Genomic DNA, 13,920 nt, shown 5'->3' with positions numbered 1-13,920 from the left:
CAGTAAATATTTTAGCGACTTCCTCCGCTTTTCGGATTTAAACAAACTAGTTCCTTGCATATCACTGCGTTCTCTCAGCCTGATGGTATAATGCCTCGTTTCCACCGAGCGGTTCGGTACGGTTACGGCTGGCGTTCCCACTGCCGACAGTACCCTTTATGGTAGGACGGGGTTTAAGCCGGATGGCGACAGCCGTGGCAGCTACGTAAGCATTGAGACATCATAGCCGCGTGACAGAGTGTAGCCTGCTGCTATATTCAATGAGAAAGAAGAAAGCAACACATTAAACAAAGGGCAACATTGGAGTACGTCCAAGAAGGACGGCAAACTTTTGTGCAACATTTTCTTCAATAAACAAAGCTTTCGCCGTTGTCCAAAAATACCTTGGGGGGAGCTCTGTGTTTTCTTTGTTTTTATCCCCCTGTCGCACAAAAGTGACTGTTCTATTGACCAATCAACCGCCGGCGTGTGTAGCTCCACCTTTTCGGCACCCTTTCAGACCGCTTGGTACCCCAACGAAGGAGTAGCGAGAATTAAGTACGGCTCAGCACGCTTATTTAAGGACCCCCCCCCCCCAACTTTTGGCGGTGTAGACGCCAACGTAAGTGAACTGCTCCGCACCAAGGGAGGAAGTGATGGCGGTAGACTCACAAATTATGCACGGCTGTCTGTGTGATGTTATAAGTAATTATGTTGTTTGAGAATAGTGAATTATTTTAGCATTATTTCTAAATGTGTTATTATTTTGTCAACCATAATACATTATCCAGGTTTGTAATTACTCAATTACATAACAAATAGATTAATTTTGATATTGCTCATGCCCGTGTAATGGCATTGTTATGGCACCTCGCGTGCTCGTTTTGGCAGCATTGCAATAGTGTGTGTGTGTGTGTGTGTGTGTGTGTGTGTGTGTGTGTGTGTGTGTGTGTGTGTGTGTGTGTGTGTAGAACCCCGACATGCTGACCAGGAAGATCAAGTTGTGGGACATCAACGCCCACATCACCTGTCGGCTGTGTGAGGGATACCTGATCGATGCTACCACGGTTACGGAGTGTTTACACACCTGTGAGTCTGAGTCACATACGCACAATGCCAAAATCTATCCATCATGTTAAAATCTCTGTATACCAACACACTTGTGATACTACGGTGCATCCTCGCTCTAGCTTTCTCGCTTTTGCTTATTCTGTCTGTCCGTCTGTCTCTCTCTCTCTGCCAGTATATTTCTCTTGATCTCTGCATAACGTCCCTCATTTTCTCTGCTGCTGCATGTTCCCCCACGACGTCATAAAATACGCGCTAATGCACAGCAGTGCCACAACATTCCACTAGAGAGTGCTGTAGGCCAACACCTTGTCTGGAGGAGATACGCCAGATTATGTTTTTAGATGAAGAGATTCTCGTCACGTCGGTGCAGTTCCCATGATAGTTCAACTGAGCTCAACACACATAAGTATCTAGCGCTGCTCAGGCTAGCCAGACAAACGTCATGAATACTAAGTGTACAAGCACGCTAGCATACTATAATAACAATAATTTTAGGTGGCAAATCGAATGATTAACATTTTTATTGTAAAGCCATGATCTAAATATCTGGCTTGTGCCTGAAGAGTACTTTATTACATAGGAGGAGTACTTTATTAATCCCAGATGGTAAATAATAAAAGGTTTATTTGGTTATATTAAATCATGTGTATCAAAGTTGCTGTAAAAATATCTGTTTGGAGTTGACTGTGCCTGACTTGGGAGGGGTTGTGTGGTTTCCAAATCTGCACCATTCTGCTCTCACTGTTTACAACTCTCATACCTTCAGCAGATTAAAGACATGCGACACAAACGTATGACATATGTTTGTGTGGTTATGCATGATGTAGTCTGCAGGAGCTGTCTCGTGAAGTACCTGGAGGAGAACAACACGTGTCCCACCTGTAGAATCGTGATTCACCAAAGTCACCCGCTGCAGTACATAGGGTACACGCACACACACACACACACACACGCACACACGCACACACACACGCACACTGCCGAAACTCTTTGATATCCAATCCCTAATATGTTTTTAATGAGATATAATTTCATAAGTAATATAAGTAAGAACCTAGTAAAAACTCCACTTGTAGTGGTTTTCTACTTCTGTACACTAGGGGGCTGTGTCTGACCACGAATTATCCATTTAGGCAGCACATGGGTCTGCTTATGTTTACCTCTCTCTTTTTTTACCCACTTTATTTATCTTATTCACTGTGATGCATATGTTCTACATGTTCATAAACTAATAATCAGAAGCTTACCCCTGCTGTTATTCTCTTTCAGACATGACAGAACAATGCAAGACATTGTATACAAGCTCGTCCCAGGATTGCAAGAGGGTAGGGGACTCTCTCTCACTCACTCACTCACTCACTCACTCACTCACTCACTCACTCAACTTTGCAAAGAGCCCGCTGACTATAGTTCAAAGGGGTCTTCTCTGTCTCTGTTTGTATAGCGGAGATGAAGAAGCAGAGAGACTTCTATCAGAAGTTGGGGATGGAGGTTCCTGGGGACATCAAAGGAGAGCTGTGCAACATGAAAACCCCCCTGGACCAACGGAATGGTAAAACCCGACCCACTCACACCCTATCACAGCGCACGGCTAGCTGCGGCTGGTGGCTGCACGCTATTCCTGCTACATCCAGCTAGCTCTGTGTGGTTACGTCATGCTACATCGGCTCAAATAAGTACAGGCTAAAGTACACTGCTCCGACTCAGTAACCACAGTGAGACCCCTCGAGCTTTCCAAGTTCTCTGTCGGGACGTTGGATACGCAGTGCAATTCGCCGCCCGATCAGTAGAGGTTCCCACGCAGGACTGGCCTAATCCCATGACGGCAATGTCGGTACGGTCGTTGATCGTTGTGCTCCCGGGTCACAGTGAACAATGACGACGAGAGAGAAAGGCCCAATCCCATTTCTACCCCTCCCACTTCCCCCTCCCCCTTGTTTTGAAGGGGTAAGGGGAAGTGGGAGGGGTAAGGGGTAGAAATGGGATTGGGCCAAACACTGCTTTGCGAGTTGGAGCTGATAAATATTGAAAACATACGATACAACATTCAAAGTACAACCGGTCACAGAGCCAACTCTTCCGACAATGGCGGTACTGTTGTTGTGAGATGAGTCAAACCGGAAAAGTGATTCTGGTAATTAAGTTGTTAGAGGACCAATCACAGGCCATCCGCGTCCATCTCGGTTGCCTCGACGGATAGTTAAAATATATTGGGTGCGCACGTAGAGCTACGGAGAGGGTCTCGAACAGGGTCTCCGACGACGGAGAAGGCTCTCCGTGTCTACAGGCAGCACTTTGCGGAGCAGTAAAACCCAGCCTTCAGCATCACGCTATACCTGCTTAAGCTAAGCTATGTGCTACAGCTTGCTATGTGAGTTAGCGTCATGCTACAACCCCTAAACCAAGCTAGCTGTGTGACTTGGATGCGCTAAACTAATAATTGACAAGAGCAGAGCTCGGCCAGACTGCGGAAGATAGTGGCACAAGTACAGGAGGAGGAGGAGATCAACCAAGAGAGAGGGGCTGGCCTGCTAGTGGTGCTTGATGGCCCGGCTGCTGTAGGGGTCCACCAGGGAGGGGGGGCAGAATGTGTGCCCAGAGGTTGTTTACGCTGCCGGGGCCAATCGCTATTTGAACCCCCCCCCTCTTTAGCTCTGGTAATCAAGAGTGGCGACTGGAAGCTCCGGGTTATTCTGTAGCCGACCGACACGCTCGCACACTCACCCACACGCAGGAACGCTCATACGCATGCAGTTAGGCATGCACACATAACCAAGGGATGCACACGGATGAACAGACATTGTTGAACTCACAACCAAGGCATGCACATAGTGGAACACAAATACCGTCGCGCTCTCTCTCATATGGCTCACCCCAGAAACTCCTGGTATGAGTCAACATCTGAAAGCGTGGAGAGGAGGGAGGGAGATAAACAGACCGTAAGGGGGAGACGGAGCCAGTATACACAGAGAGACGGAGGGAGCGTGTGAGGCAGTATACACAGAGAGCAGATGGCAGGGAGAAAGAGTACTGGCTGTTCCATACATCTCTGTCCTGCCAACTGGGCGACAGGTGCTTTCTTAACTGTAGCTCATTGGCGAACCAAACGAGGACTGAGCGAGGGAGTCAGAGTCTCGGTTTAGAGCGTTTTCACTCTCCACTTGAAGAGCCATGTTCCCATTCCATGTGCTGTAGCCCCGGGGTCTATTCCTGGAACCCGGGAGCCCTCAAGGTTGCTTTGAGGGGACCCAAAGCCCATCCTGTCCACTCCGGGTCAGCCATCAGCCGGCCACTCTCCGGGGACAATCAGCGCCGTGCTAATGGCAGAGAAGGCCTAGCCCCCCTCTCTTCTCAATCCCCTCACAATCCGGGCCAGATTCTGTTTATATGTGTCTGTAGGGTTTGATACGTAGCCGTTTATCCTTTGAGTTGCTTTTATTTCTTGTCTGTTATTTTAACCCTGACCTATTAAAAGAGTCCAAAAGTTAGACGATGGGTATCGTCTCTGGGGAAGGATGGGGTACTGCATGTCTTGTTGCTGATTGTCGAGGGTCTAGGACCTGAAAGGACTCTTTCGTCTGGTGCTGATGGGCGCCAATCAGAAAACGTCAACTGCTTCTATAAGCTGTTATTGTTTCGTGCCTGTAAAAATTGCCCTTACTGCTAGACTTTAGAAACGTTAAGTGGTTCCTGTTGTCTCGTGAGTGGACTAATGTTGCGTATCTAATTATAAAGAGCCACTGGAAAATATGGTAAGAACAGCTCCTCTTAGGGTAGGTGCTACAAAAGCAAACCCTGACTAACTTATGTTTGGCCAGGATTGTAAACCAGCAGCAGTTTAATTTGAGTTTCTCCCTTATGGGGGATTAGCTTTGGTTTTTCCTCACACAAGCGTCCCAAAAGGCAAACAACAATTATTCAAATGCATTGGAGTAATTGTTTCCAAAATGCTTTGTATAAACATTTGTTATTAACTTCAAGAAACCCAAATGGTTTGCCCAAAATAAATTACCTTTTCTTCGAGTCATCAAAGAAATGAAACACTTATTAATAGAACACTAAGAAATGAATCTAGATTTTGAATAGGCGCTTGTGGATTTGAACCACGAGGAAGGCAGAGTGCGAGTGTGTTTGTGTATGGGGTGACTACCTTTTTGGGTTTGATGGCTGTTGAAACCTTGAAATCTGTAGATCCCAAATCTCTAGAAAGCTCTTTTCATCACTTCAAAACCGGTTGAGATCTGTGCTTGAACGCTCTGTTTGGTGAAATGGGCAGTGTTCTGGTTATTTTGGAGACATCACTCCTCTCCTAGGTTGTTTTGATCAGTGACATGAGAGAGAAATACAAGCCGGTTCCTCTTTTAAGTTTAATGTTCGTCTGACTGTGATTATCTGTCTCGTGCTAGCTCTCTCCAAACCTCTCTCTCCCACCCTCTATCCCGCTGTTCTCTCCATCTCCCTTTTTCTTTCTTTCTTTCTTTCTTTCTTTCTTTCTTTCTTTCTTTCTTTCTTTCTTTCTTTCTTTCTTTCTTTCTTTTCTTTTTCTCCATCTGTCCATCCTCCTCATCTACCCTCTTCCCCGTCTGATGAATAGAGAGCTAGTGCTTTTGAAGTAGGGGAGAAAGAAGACACCAAGGAGAGAGATAGAAGGACATATTTTCATGTCTTGCAGCAGGTATCCTCACCGAAGGAGGAGTGAGAATAAAGATTTCTTTCAACACCCTTGCACGGTGAAATGCCCGTGGTGTGTGATTTCTGATGATTTTTGCTGGAATACAGACACCAGCTCTTAAATCACAGAGGGACGGACACTCTCTAACCGGCTATCAGAAGAACCTCGTACCCCCACTATTTAATTGATTAGCCACACAGAGTAATAACAGATGGCAGACCGCCTTTTTCTGTCAGAACAGAGCAGGATTTCTCCCCCGCATTGAACCAATAAGCACCTCTTATAATGGCTCATGTTGTTTGGTCCATGTGGACTAGATGGCACCGAAAGACAATCACGTTGGATCACTGTTAGAGTTTTGGTCGAACAACATCTGAACAAGTCTTTGATCATGTATTGTGCATCGATTTATTAGAATGCATGATGGGTTAGTGTTGTCCATGCACTGAGTGAGTGTGTGTGTGTGTGTGTGTGTGTGGGGGTTTGTGTGTGTTGACATACATAATGTTCTCACACACTATCATCAACATCCCGTTAGCAGGCTAGGGCCCCTCATCTTATTCTTATTTTTTTAACCAGGTGACGCAAAATCAGAGGAGACGACAAATAAGGAGGCCGGGGAAGAGAAACCAGAGGAGGACAACGACTATCACCGTAGCGACGAACAGGTACGGCTCCACCAATCAGGTGCATTTAACCACGATAGCAGCACACGGCAGGCCTTCTGGGGACGGGATGTTTGCAGGTTTAATCCCCATCAAAATGTGAGTCCTAACTTCTCCTGATAAACTATTATTTGCTTTGGGGGAAGCCAGTCATGTTTTTTCAACAATTTCTCGGTTCTCATTTAGGTAAATTCTCCTTTTCGAAAGTTGCAGCTTGTGTTGCTTTATATTTGCATTGATGTAGAACAAAGCGTCCCATCTATCAGTAAGCCCCTCCCCCCAGCGCAGTGACTAAAGAAACTGTTTTAAACCAATAGGAAGCAAGACAAGTTTACTTCAACTGACCAAACAGACTTTTTAAACCTTTCTTTTTGTTACATTTTATCACCTCATTTTCAAACCGAAGGTAAAGAACAAGATTGTTGTTATCTTTCGGTTGTTAAAATTGCGATGCGTCGTAGCTTTTGGTAATTGCATTGGAACAACCAGGTCTATAACGTAGATAAAATCTTATCTAGCAACTGTTAGCAATATTCTTATTAGGGGTAATCTGCGGATTAGATCTGAATTCAAATGTCGTTGATCCTGCAGAGCTGTAGGCCAAATGGCTCTCTGGCCTTCCGACGTGCTTTTAGAATAAAAAGTGCTCCCTGAAAGAAGCTGTCAACAGCAGCCAATCGGCTCGCTTCCTGCCCTCTGGGAGAGACATCGGTGTCTGGTGGGGGTCGAAGGTCATTCAGCCGCCCTCTGAAACGGGTTCAGAATACATAATGGCACCACTGCCGCCGGAAGAATGACAGGGAGGGAGAAGGTGTGGGGAAGGCTGAGGCCTGGTGCACAGCGATGTGAGCGACGCACGTTGTCGACCACACTGAAGAACAATAAGAAGGAGAGGATCACAAGGTGGGAGAAGAAGACGAAAAGCTGAAAAGTACTGAGATGAGTTAAAATCCTCGACGGGGAGAAGAATTGACTCGGATTAGACAGACTGGATGTAATAGATATGTGGAGGAGAGACGAGGTAATGAGGAGGAGATGGTGGGAGAGAGGAGGAGATGGTTGAGGCTGGTTGGTTAGACCATGGAGCCCACTCTACATGCATTCATGCTATGCAAGTTAGTGCACGTGCGCTTCCCTTGGTAACGGATTGGGTAGTCTACATAACTCTCTACCTACCCGGCTCCCTGCGCACACTGCCAGTGCGCTCATTGTGCATGACTGGGGTGTACCCACGACGCGCTCAGCAGACCTAGAAGGATGGCCCAAAGGGATAGGTTGGGTGTTTAAAGAAGTATAACTCACTCTGGCTGGTTTCTCCGAGTTGCCTACCCTAGCTTTGACTGCCATGTGTGAATGTGGGTGGTTATATGTTGCCGAGTATGCTGATGCAATTCACACACATCGAGCGAGCGAGAGAGAGAGGAACAAGGGCCTAGAGAGACAGACAGAGAAAGATGAGTGGTTGCGGGTGAGAGAAGGACAAATGGAGAGAGAGGGTGAATGGGAGAGGGTTGAGTGATAGACGGAGAGGGGTGAGACGGAGAGAGAGAAATACATGGGGGTGGGGGAGGAAGAGAGGAGGGGGGGTTTCAGAGAGGTGGAGAGAAAGAGAGGGAAGCTGGGAAAGATGCATAGAGAACAGCCAGGAGAAGGTGAAAGACACCAAGGTCATAGCAAAATCACCAACCTGCTCTGCCGTTTCCGTGGTAACGCATTCTGAAATACCCCAGAGATATGTGAATAGTTTTGTGTCACAGTCGTGTATAGGGAATACTTTACATTGGAATATTTCAATCCTTTATGATCACACACACACACACACACACACACACACACACACACACACACACACACACACACACACACACACACACACACACACACACACACACACACACACACACACACACACACACACACACACACACACACATTAGGGCCTTTGTTGAGAGATCATACAATCAGACACACGTTCATGCTGTAATTTACCCCTGACCATCTTCCTGTGGTGTCTGTTACAACATTTCCATTTTGTAGTTATTTTCTCCAGTCTGGCAGTCCACAAACCCAGTGTGGTCCACTCGTTCTCCATGACTGGAGACCCCCACCGTTCTGCATTACGCTACAAAGCTTTTATCGACATTAAGACATTAATACACAGCAATCTACGGAGTGCTGGTGAATATACACATCGCCTGTGATGTCATGCTGTATGCATTCAAAGGGACGTGCGACTCAACATGCATGAGTTCGATCAGGGTCCTAGAGAGTTTGCATTTGTCAATGCTTATTCGTCGTGTGTGTGTGTGTGTGTGTGTGTGTGTGTGTGTGTGTGTGTGTGTGTGTGTGTGTGTGTGTGTGTGTGTGTGTGTGTGTGTGTGTGTGTGTGTGTGTGTGTGTGTGTGTGTGTGTGTGTGTGTGCAGGTGAGCATCTGTCTGGAGTGCAACAGCAGTAAGCTGCGGGGGCTGAAGAGGAAGTGGATTCGCTGCTCGGCTCAGGCCACCGTCCTGCACCTCAAGAAGTTCATCGCCAAGAAGCTCAACCTCACCTCCTTCAACGAGGTACAGCGCCCCATGGTGGCCGCGAGGCACACCACACGCTTCAGGGGTTCCGTATGCTGCTTTCCCATTCGCTAGGGTCCATCTCAGTCCCAATCGAGCTGCAGCAATGTGTCCTTACCCCTACCTGCTCCTTAACGACATGTGTTTTGGATACATGCGTCTGCTATGAAGGACAAATTAATCCAATTCGAAACGAAAAACAGAATCTTTCACTCATACAGACATCAAATTCAAGATCAGTTCACACACAAAGCACACACGGATACACCCCCTTAGAACCAACACCGGCACCACATACACCCAGGCCTCGGTAGTGTGTCGACCCAGTAACATTCTGTCATGTCTCCGTCAAAACGGCACACTTGTGTGTGTTTTAGTGTGAATAGCTCCGTTTGTGTGTTTGTCAGTGTGTATGTATGCATGGGTAGCACTCTGTGTCGTGTGTGTCTGTGTGTGTACCCCTCTGTCTGGTGTGGGTGTAAGGCTCTATATGTGTCAGTAGGTGTTTGTGTGTTCAGGCATTGTGTTGATTGATATTGTGTCAGTTGCATCCTAAGAGGGCGGAGCTAACCCATGCAGGGCTGATGTCTGCTATTCTCTTGCATCTGCCATCATTGAGAAGGGTGGGGGGGTGTTGGTGGGTGGGTGGCTGGGGAGGGAGGGTGGGCTCCCATAACACAACTAAGACAGAATAAACCATGGTGCGTTACCGGGACCATGGGTTCCGGTCTGGACCTGGCACTGCTCCAAAAAGACTCACCAGGACACTTTCGCTTTCTCTTCCTGAGCCCACCCTTCTTTCGTTCTTCCTCCGTCCTTCTCTTCCTCTCGTCCACCACTGTTTCCTTCCTTCTCTTTTAATCTGCCTCTGTTATTAATTCCTCTCTCCCCCTTTCTATTCACCCTCCGTCTTCACCTCAAGGTAGTGTTGGACCCCCTTTCTGTCTTTCTCTTAATTATTTAACCTCATCCAACTATAATTAATACGCCTAAATGCCCAACACTATCATGTCTTTATGTCTCTAATTTACTCATTTCCTCTGTTAGTCTTTAGCAGTCATTTTTGGATACTCTTGGATATTCTTACACATCTTTAAGGAGCAGGCAGGAATGAAGGGCATCTCGCTCAAGGACGTCTTCTTGAAGACTGAGGACATCCGGGACTGAATCCAGAGCCTTTTCGGGCCCACTAATGGTTGAATAATGATGTTTTTGTGTCTCTCTCAGCTGGACATTTTATGCAACGAGGAGATCCTGGGCAAGGACCACACTTTGAAATTTGTTGTTGTGACAAGATGGAGATTTAAGGTACTGATCGATCACATGTTTTATTCATTGATCCGTCGCTCGAGAGCCAGGCCGCAGCGATAATGATTCACTTAGCCACTCCAGTGTGAGGGGAATATTGATCTGTTCAACACCGTGAGAAAGGGGTTCCAGTAAAATGTTAACAGTGAATATAAATTATTATTTTATATCATAGATTTGAAATTACTATGCCAAATTATAATATGTGGTGTTTATTTACTTGCCTCTAGACTTCAAATAGCCTTGAGTTCTATACGATGCGTTTAAACGAGTGAAAAGCCCCTCGACATTTTGCTTGGTATTCTTTACCCCGTTAAAAACTATTTTATTCTTTCTCTTTTGAGCCGAATTACAAACATGAGGTGAAGTTCGCACTTTGAGCTTTGTACCGAAATACTAAGTTACTCTTGTATGTGTTTGTTGATCATTTTGTAGCAGTGTACCAAGACAAATTCCTTGTGTGTTCATTCCCAATGTTTTAACTTACTAACTACTGCTACGTTGTCTGTAGATGTGTGTGTATAAATATGTGTTGACATTTATATGCAGGGTGGTGTCAAACTTCATATATTATCTTTTAGCTAACAGACAACTTAAGCTAACAGACAAATCGGTGTAAAGTGTGTAAAAATATACCAGTACCTATATTTCGGCACTCCTCCATGCGGTTCTGAAAGTTTGCCGAAAAAAATGGAGCTACACACACCGTCCGTTGATTTTTAATTAGCAGATGCAATGCAATCTTTTTTAAATTAATTCAGAACACTTTGTTATATTTGTTTAGACTCCTCTGCTTTGCGTCAGGGTCCTGCATCACCACCCCAGGGTTTATTGTCCAATATTAATATTCAGAGAGAGATAACCAATTGTTTGTGACAATAACGCCCTAAACAAGAGGTATACTGGGATTGATCATTTCAGAGCCATGCTGACACTCCTTTTCCATTTATTTCCCCAGAAATCTCCGCTCCTTCTCCACTACAGACCGAAGATGGACCTCCTGTAGCCAGAACTCCCGACTCTTTGGTTTGGTTTCTGTTGTCTTTTTTACCGTGTTTTGTTTTGTGTCGGACAGCGGGGGTCTCGGTAGGACCGTTTTGCTCGCCCTCTGTGTCACGTGTCGCCGATGGGATAGTTTTTCTTTTTGTACTGAGAAACCCGCGGGGAGAGAGAGACCGACCATGGTGCGAGAATCCACACCAGCAGAACTAGAGCTGAACGAGGCGGAGTCGACAGGACGAACTAACACACGACGCCCACCTCCAGCACACAATGCTCCCTGGAAGCTCCTGGAACTAAGATCAACCTTTTTTTTTTATTATTATTGTGTGTTCGCTATGTCCTAAATATGTGAACGGAAAAAAAGAATTCCCGCTGGAAAAAGAGCATATATTTATACTTTTGTACAGACGAGAAACATGGAGCCGTGAATATATTGGTGCTCTGTTTACACACAAACCACAAACAAACAAACAAACAAACAATGCGATGTCGTTGAGGGGGGTTTGGGGGAGTAACCCATGTTTTTCTTTTTATTTGTACTATTCTTTTCGACCTACTTCCTGGTGAAACATTGGATGGGAAGGAGGATGTTTTTTGATACAAGGTAGGTTGCTTCCCAAATAACTGTAGTCACATCAGAGCATCGATAAAGTTATATCCAAGATGTAATTTTTCTTAAGTTGTTTATCAAACCATGTTTCTGTTTTCGTTTATTTTATTTACTTTTGGGTTCTTCAGATTGTCAATTTGTGAATAGGCTGACTTTTTTGTGTAGTAATTTATGTTCTATATATAGATATTGTACATAAAATGTCATTACAAGAGTGCGAGAGAGAGACAGAGAGAGACAGAGAGAGAGACTTTAGACTGTTAAAAGATGGGATTCCAGAAGTGCTATCTATATGTTGGGCCTCATGTATGTAGTCTGGCTTTACAAATAGGTTCACAAAGACCCGCTATCCGTATCAGAATATATAAATCTACATCTTTATTTTGTCTGAAGAAGGCACAAAAAATGTTTATCAAATCCTCCATTCTATGTGTGTTCGGGGCCTTCGTATGCTTTTATTTTGGTAAATTGCTGTTATGTCTAGTTTTCAGCTAGAACCAGAAATCCAACCTTCAGTACCCCACATTCATCAATCCCTCCCAACTCAAATACAATTTCATTCAACATACTGTTATTTTTTAAATACGGTACAACAGAAAAGTGCATCAAACTGTCATAAAAAATTCCCCGGAAAACGCTTGGAGAAATGTCAGGGCCTTAGTCAAGAATGGGATCATGTTCTTAGAAATTATTATTTTATTAATCTACATTTCTTAATAACTAATCCATCTGCTGTCAAACAATCAAAAACATCTCTGGGACACAGAAAATATATAGCTGACGCTATTGCTAGAAGCTTATTATTAGCTTGCTTCTTCTCGAAGATACTGGTCTTATCGCGACGGAAACTGGTTCCGTCCACCAATTTCCCACTTGGCAAATTTAAGGCAAAAATGATATATTGGGATTATTAGCATATTAGGTGTTAATGTGAAAAATATGATTCAAAGAAATTTATAATAACACTTCAAAATACCATTTATGAACAAAATAAGATGTTTCACAGGGGACTGAGTCATTTTTCAATAGTTTTGATGCACAATTGTATAACAAAAATTATGGCTGTTTTGTCATTTGGTGCTGATGTGTGTATGTTGTACCCTGGAAAGATTCCTCAACTGTCGGACTTTAACTGTGACCTCAGCAAAGCCATTGAAGTAGATCTTGAGCTTTCTGAGTAATTTCCACCCTGTTTCCACACCAATGCCCAACCTCTGATAACCAACACTTCAACTGGCCATTTTAACTTGTGTTATACAATGGCCATTAACCACCTTAACCACCCTCCGATCATCGCTTTCTCATTCGAAACTGGAAGCATCACCATCCCCCACCATATCCCATAATGTGGTCAACCCCACCCTATTCCCTTCTGTGATCCCGTCGACCCTCAGCCTATCTGATAATGTAGTCCTCCCCACCCGACTCTCTTCTATGATCACAACCACCCAACACAATATCCCTTAGTCTGGTTACTACCACGCTATTCCTAATGGTCAGCACTACCCTGTTTACTACTCTGATCACCAACACCCACCACCCTAATCACTACTGTGATCACCATCGACCCCCAACCTATCCCATAATGTGGTCATCACCTCCCTATTCCCTATTGAGGTCCTCTCCAGCCTTAACCCTGGCCATTCAGATGGTGTTATTGTCGTTTCAACCAATGTATCGTTGGTGCCATGCCGTAATTCCGACGCCTCATTGTTCCGACGTCTCAATGGTCCGAAATATTTCCCATTAGATCGACATGCCGACGGTTCAATGTTACGAAAATGGAACCCATTGTTCCGAAGGGCTGTTTGTCCGATAAGTCAAACAAGAGGCGCATTAGGCCGACGGTTCAATATGCCGAATAGGCCTACATATAAAGAGATTTATACCTCGCTCTCTCTCTCTCTCTCTCTAAGCACCAAAATACAACCTAGACCTACATATCACGTTCACGATGAATTTTGGAGAGCAAAGTGACAAGAGAGAGAGCAAGAGTGAGTCTTTATATGTAGGCCTATTCGGCATATTGAACCATCGGCCTAATGTGCCAC

General features: G+C 45.0%; 1 protein-coding gene across 1 annotated transcript in view; it reads left to right on the top strand.

Annotated features, from left to right (window-relative positions):
* pcgf3 (polycomb group ring finger 3) overlaps positions 1-13,648 on the top strand; it is a 32,648-nt gene extending 19,000 nt beyond the window's left edge. The window contains exons 3-10 of the mRNA XM_030369108.1: positions 951-1,068; positions 1,878-1,974; positions 2,320-2,375; positions 2,495-2,602; positions 6,302-6,390; positions 8,812-8,949; positions 10,177-10,257; positions 11,216-13,648. Coding sequence (XP_030224968.1) covers positions 951-1,068; positions 1,878-1,974; positions 2,320-2,375; positions 2,495-2,602; positions 6,302-6,390; positions 8,812-8,949; positions 10,177-10,257; positions 11,216-11,263 — 735 coding nt within the window. The 3' untranslated portion in view covers positions 11,264-13,648. The remainder of the gene's footprint in view (positions 1-950; positions 1,069-1,877; positions 1,975-2,319; positions 2,376-2,494; positions 2,603-6,301; positions 6,391-8,811; positions 8,950-10,176; positions 10,258-11,215) is intronic.
* The last annotated feature ends 272 nt before the right edge of the window (positions 13,649-13,920 follow it).

The sequence above is a fragment of the Gadus morhua genome, chromosome 10 (genome assembly GCF_902167405.1).
Source record: "Gadus morhua chromosome 10, gadMor3.0, whole genome shotgun sequence".
Lineage (NCBI taxonomy): Eukaryota > Metazoa > Chordata > Actinopteri > Gadiformes > Gadidae > Gadus > Gadus morhua.
Note: the sequence above shows the minus strand (reverse complement) of the source record. Positions and strands in the feature narration are given on the sequence as shown.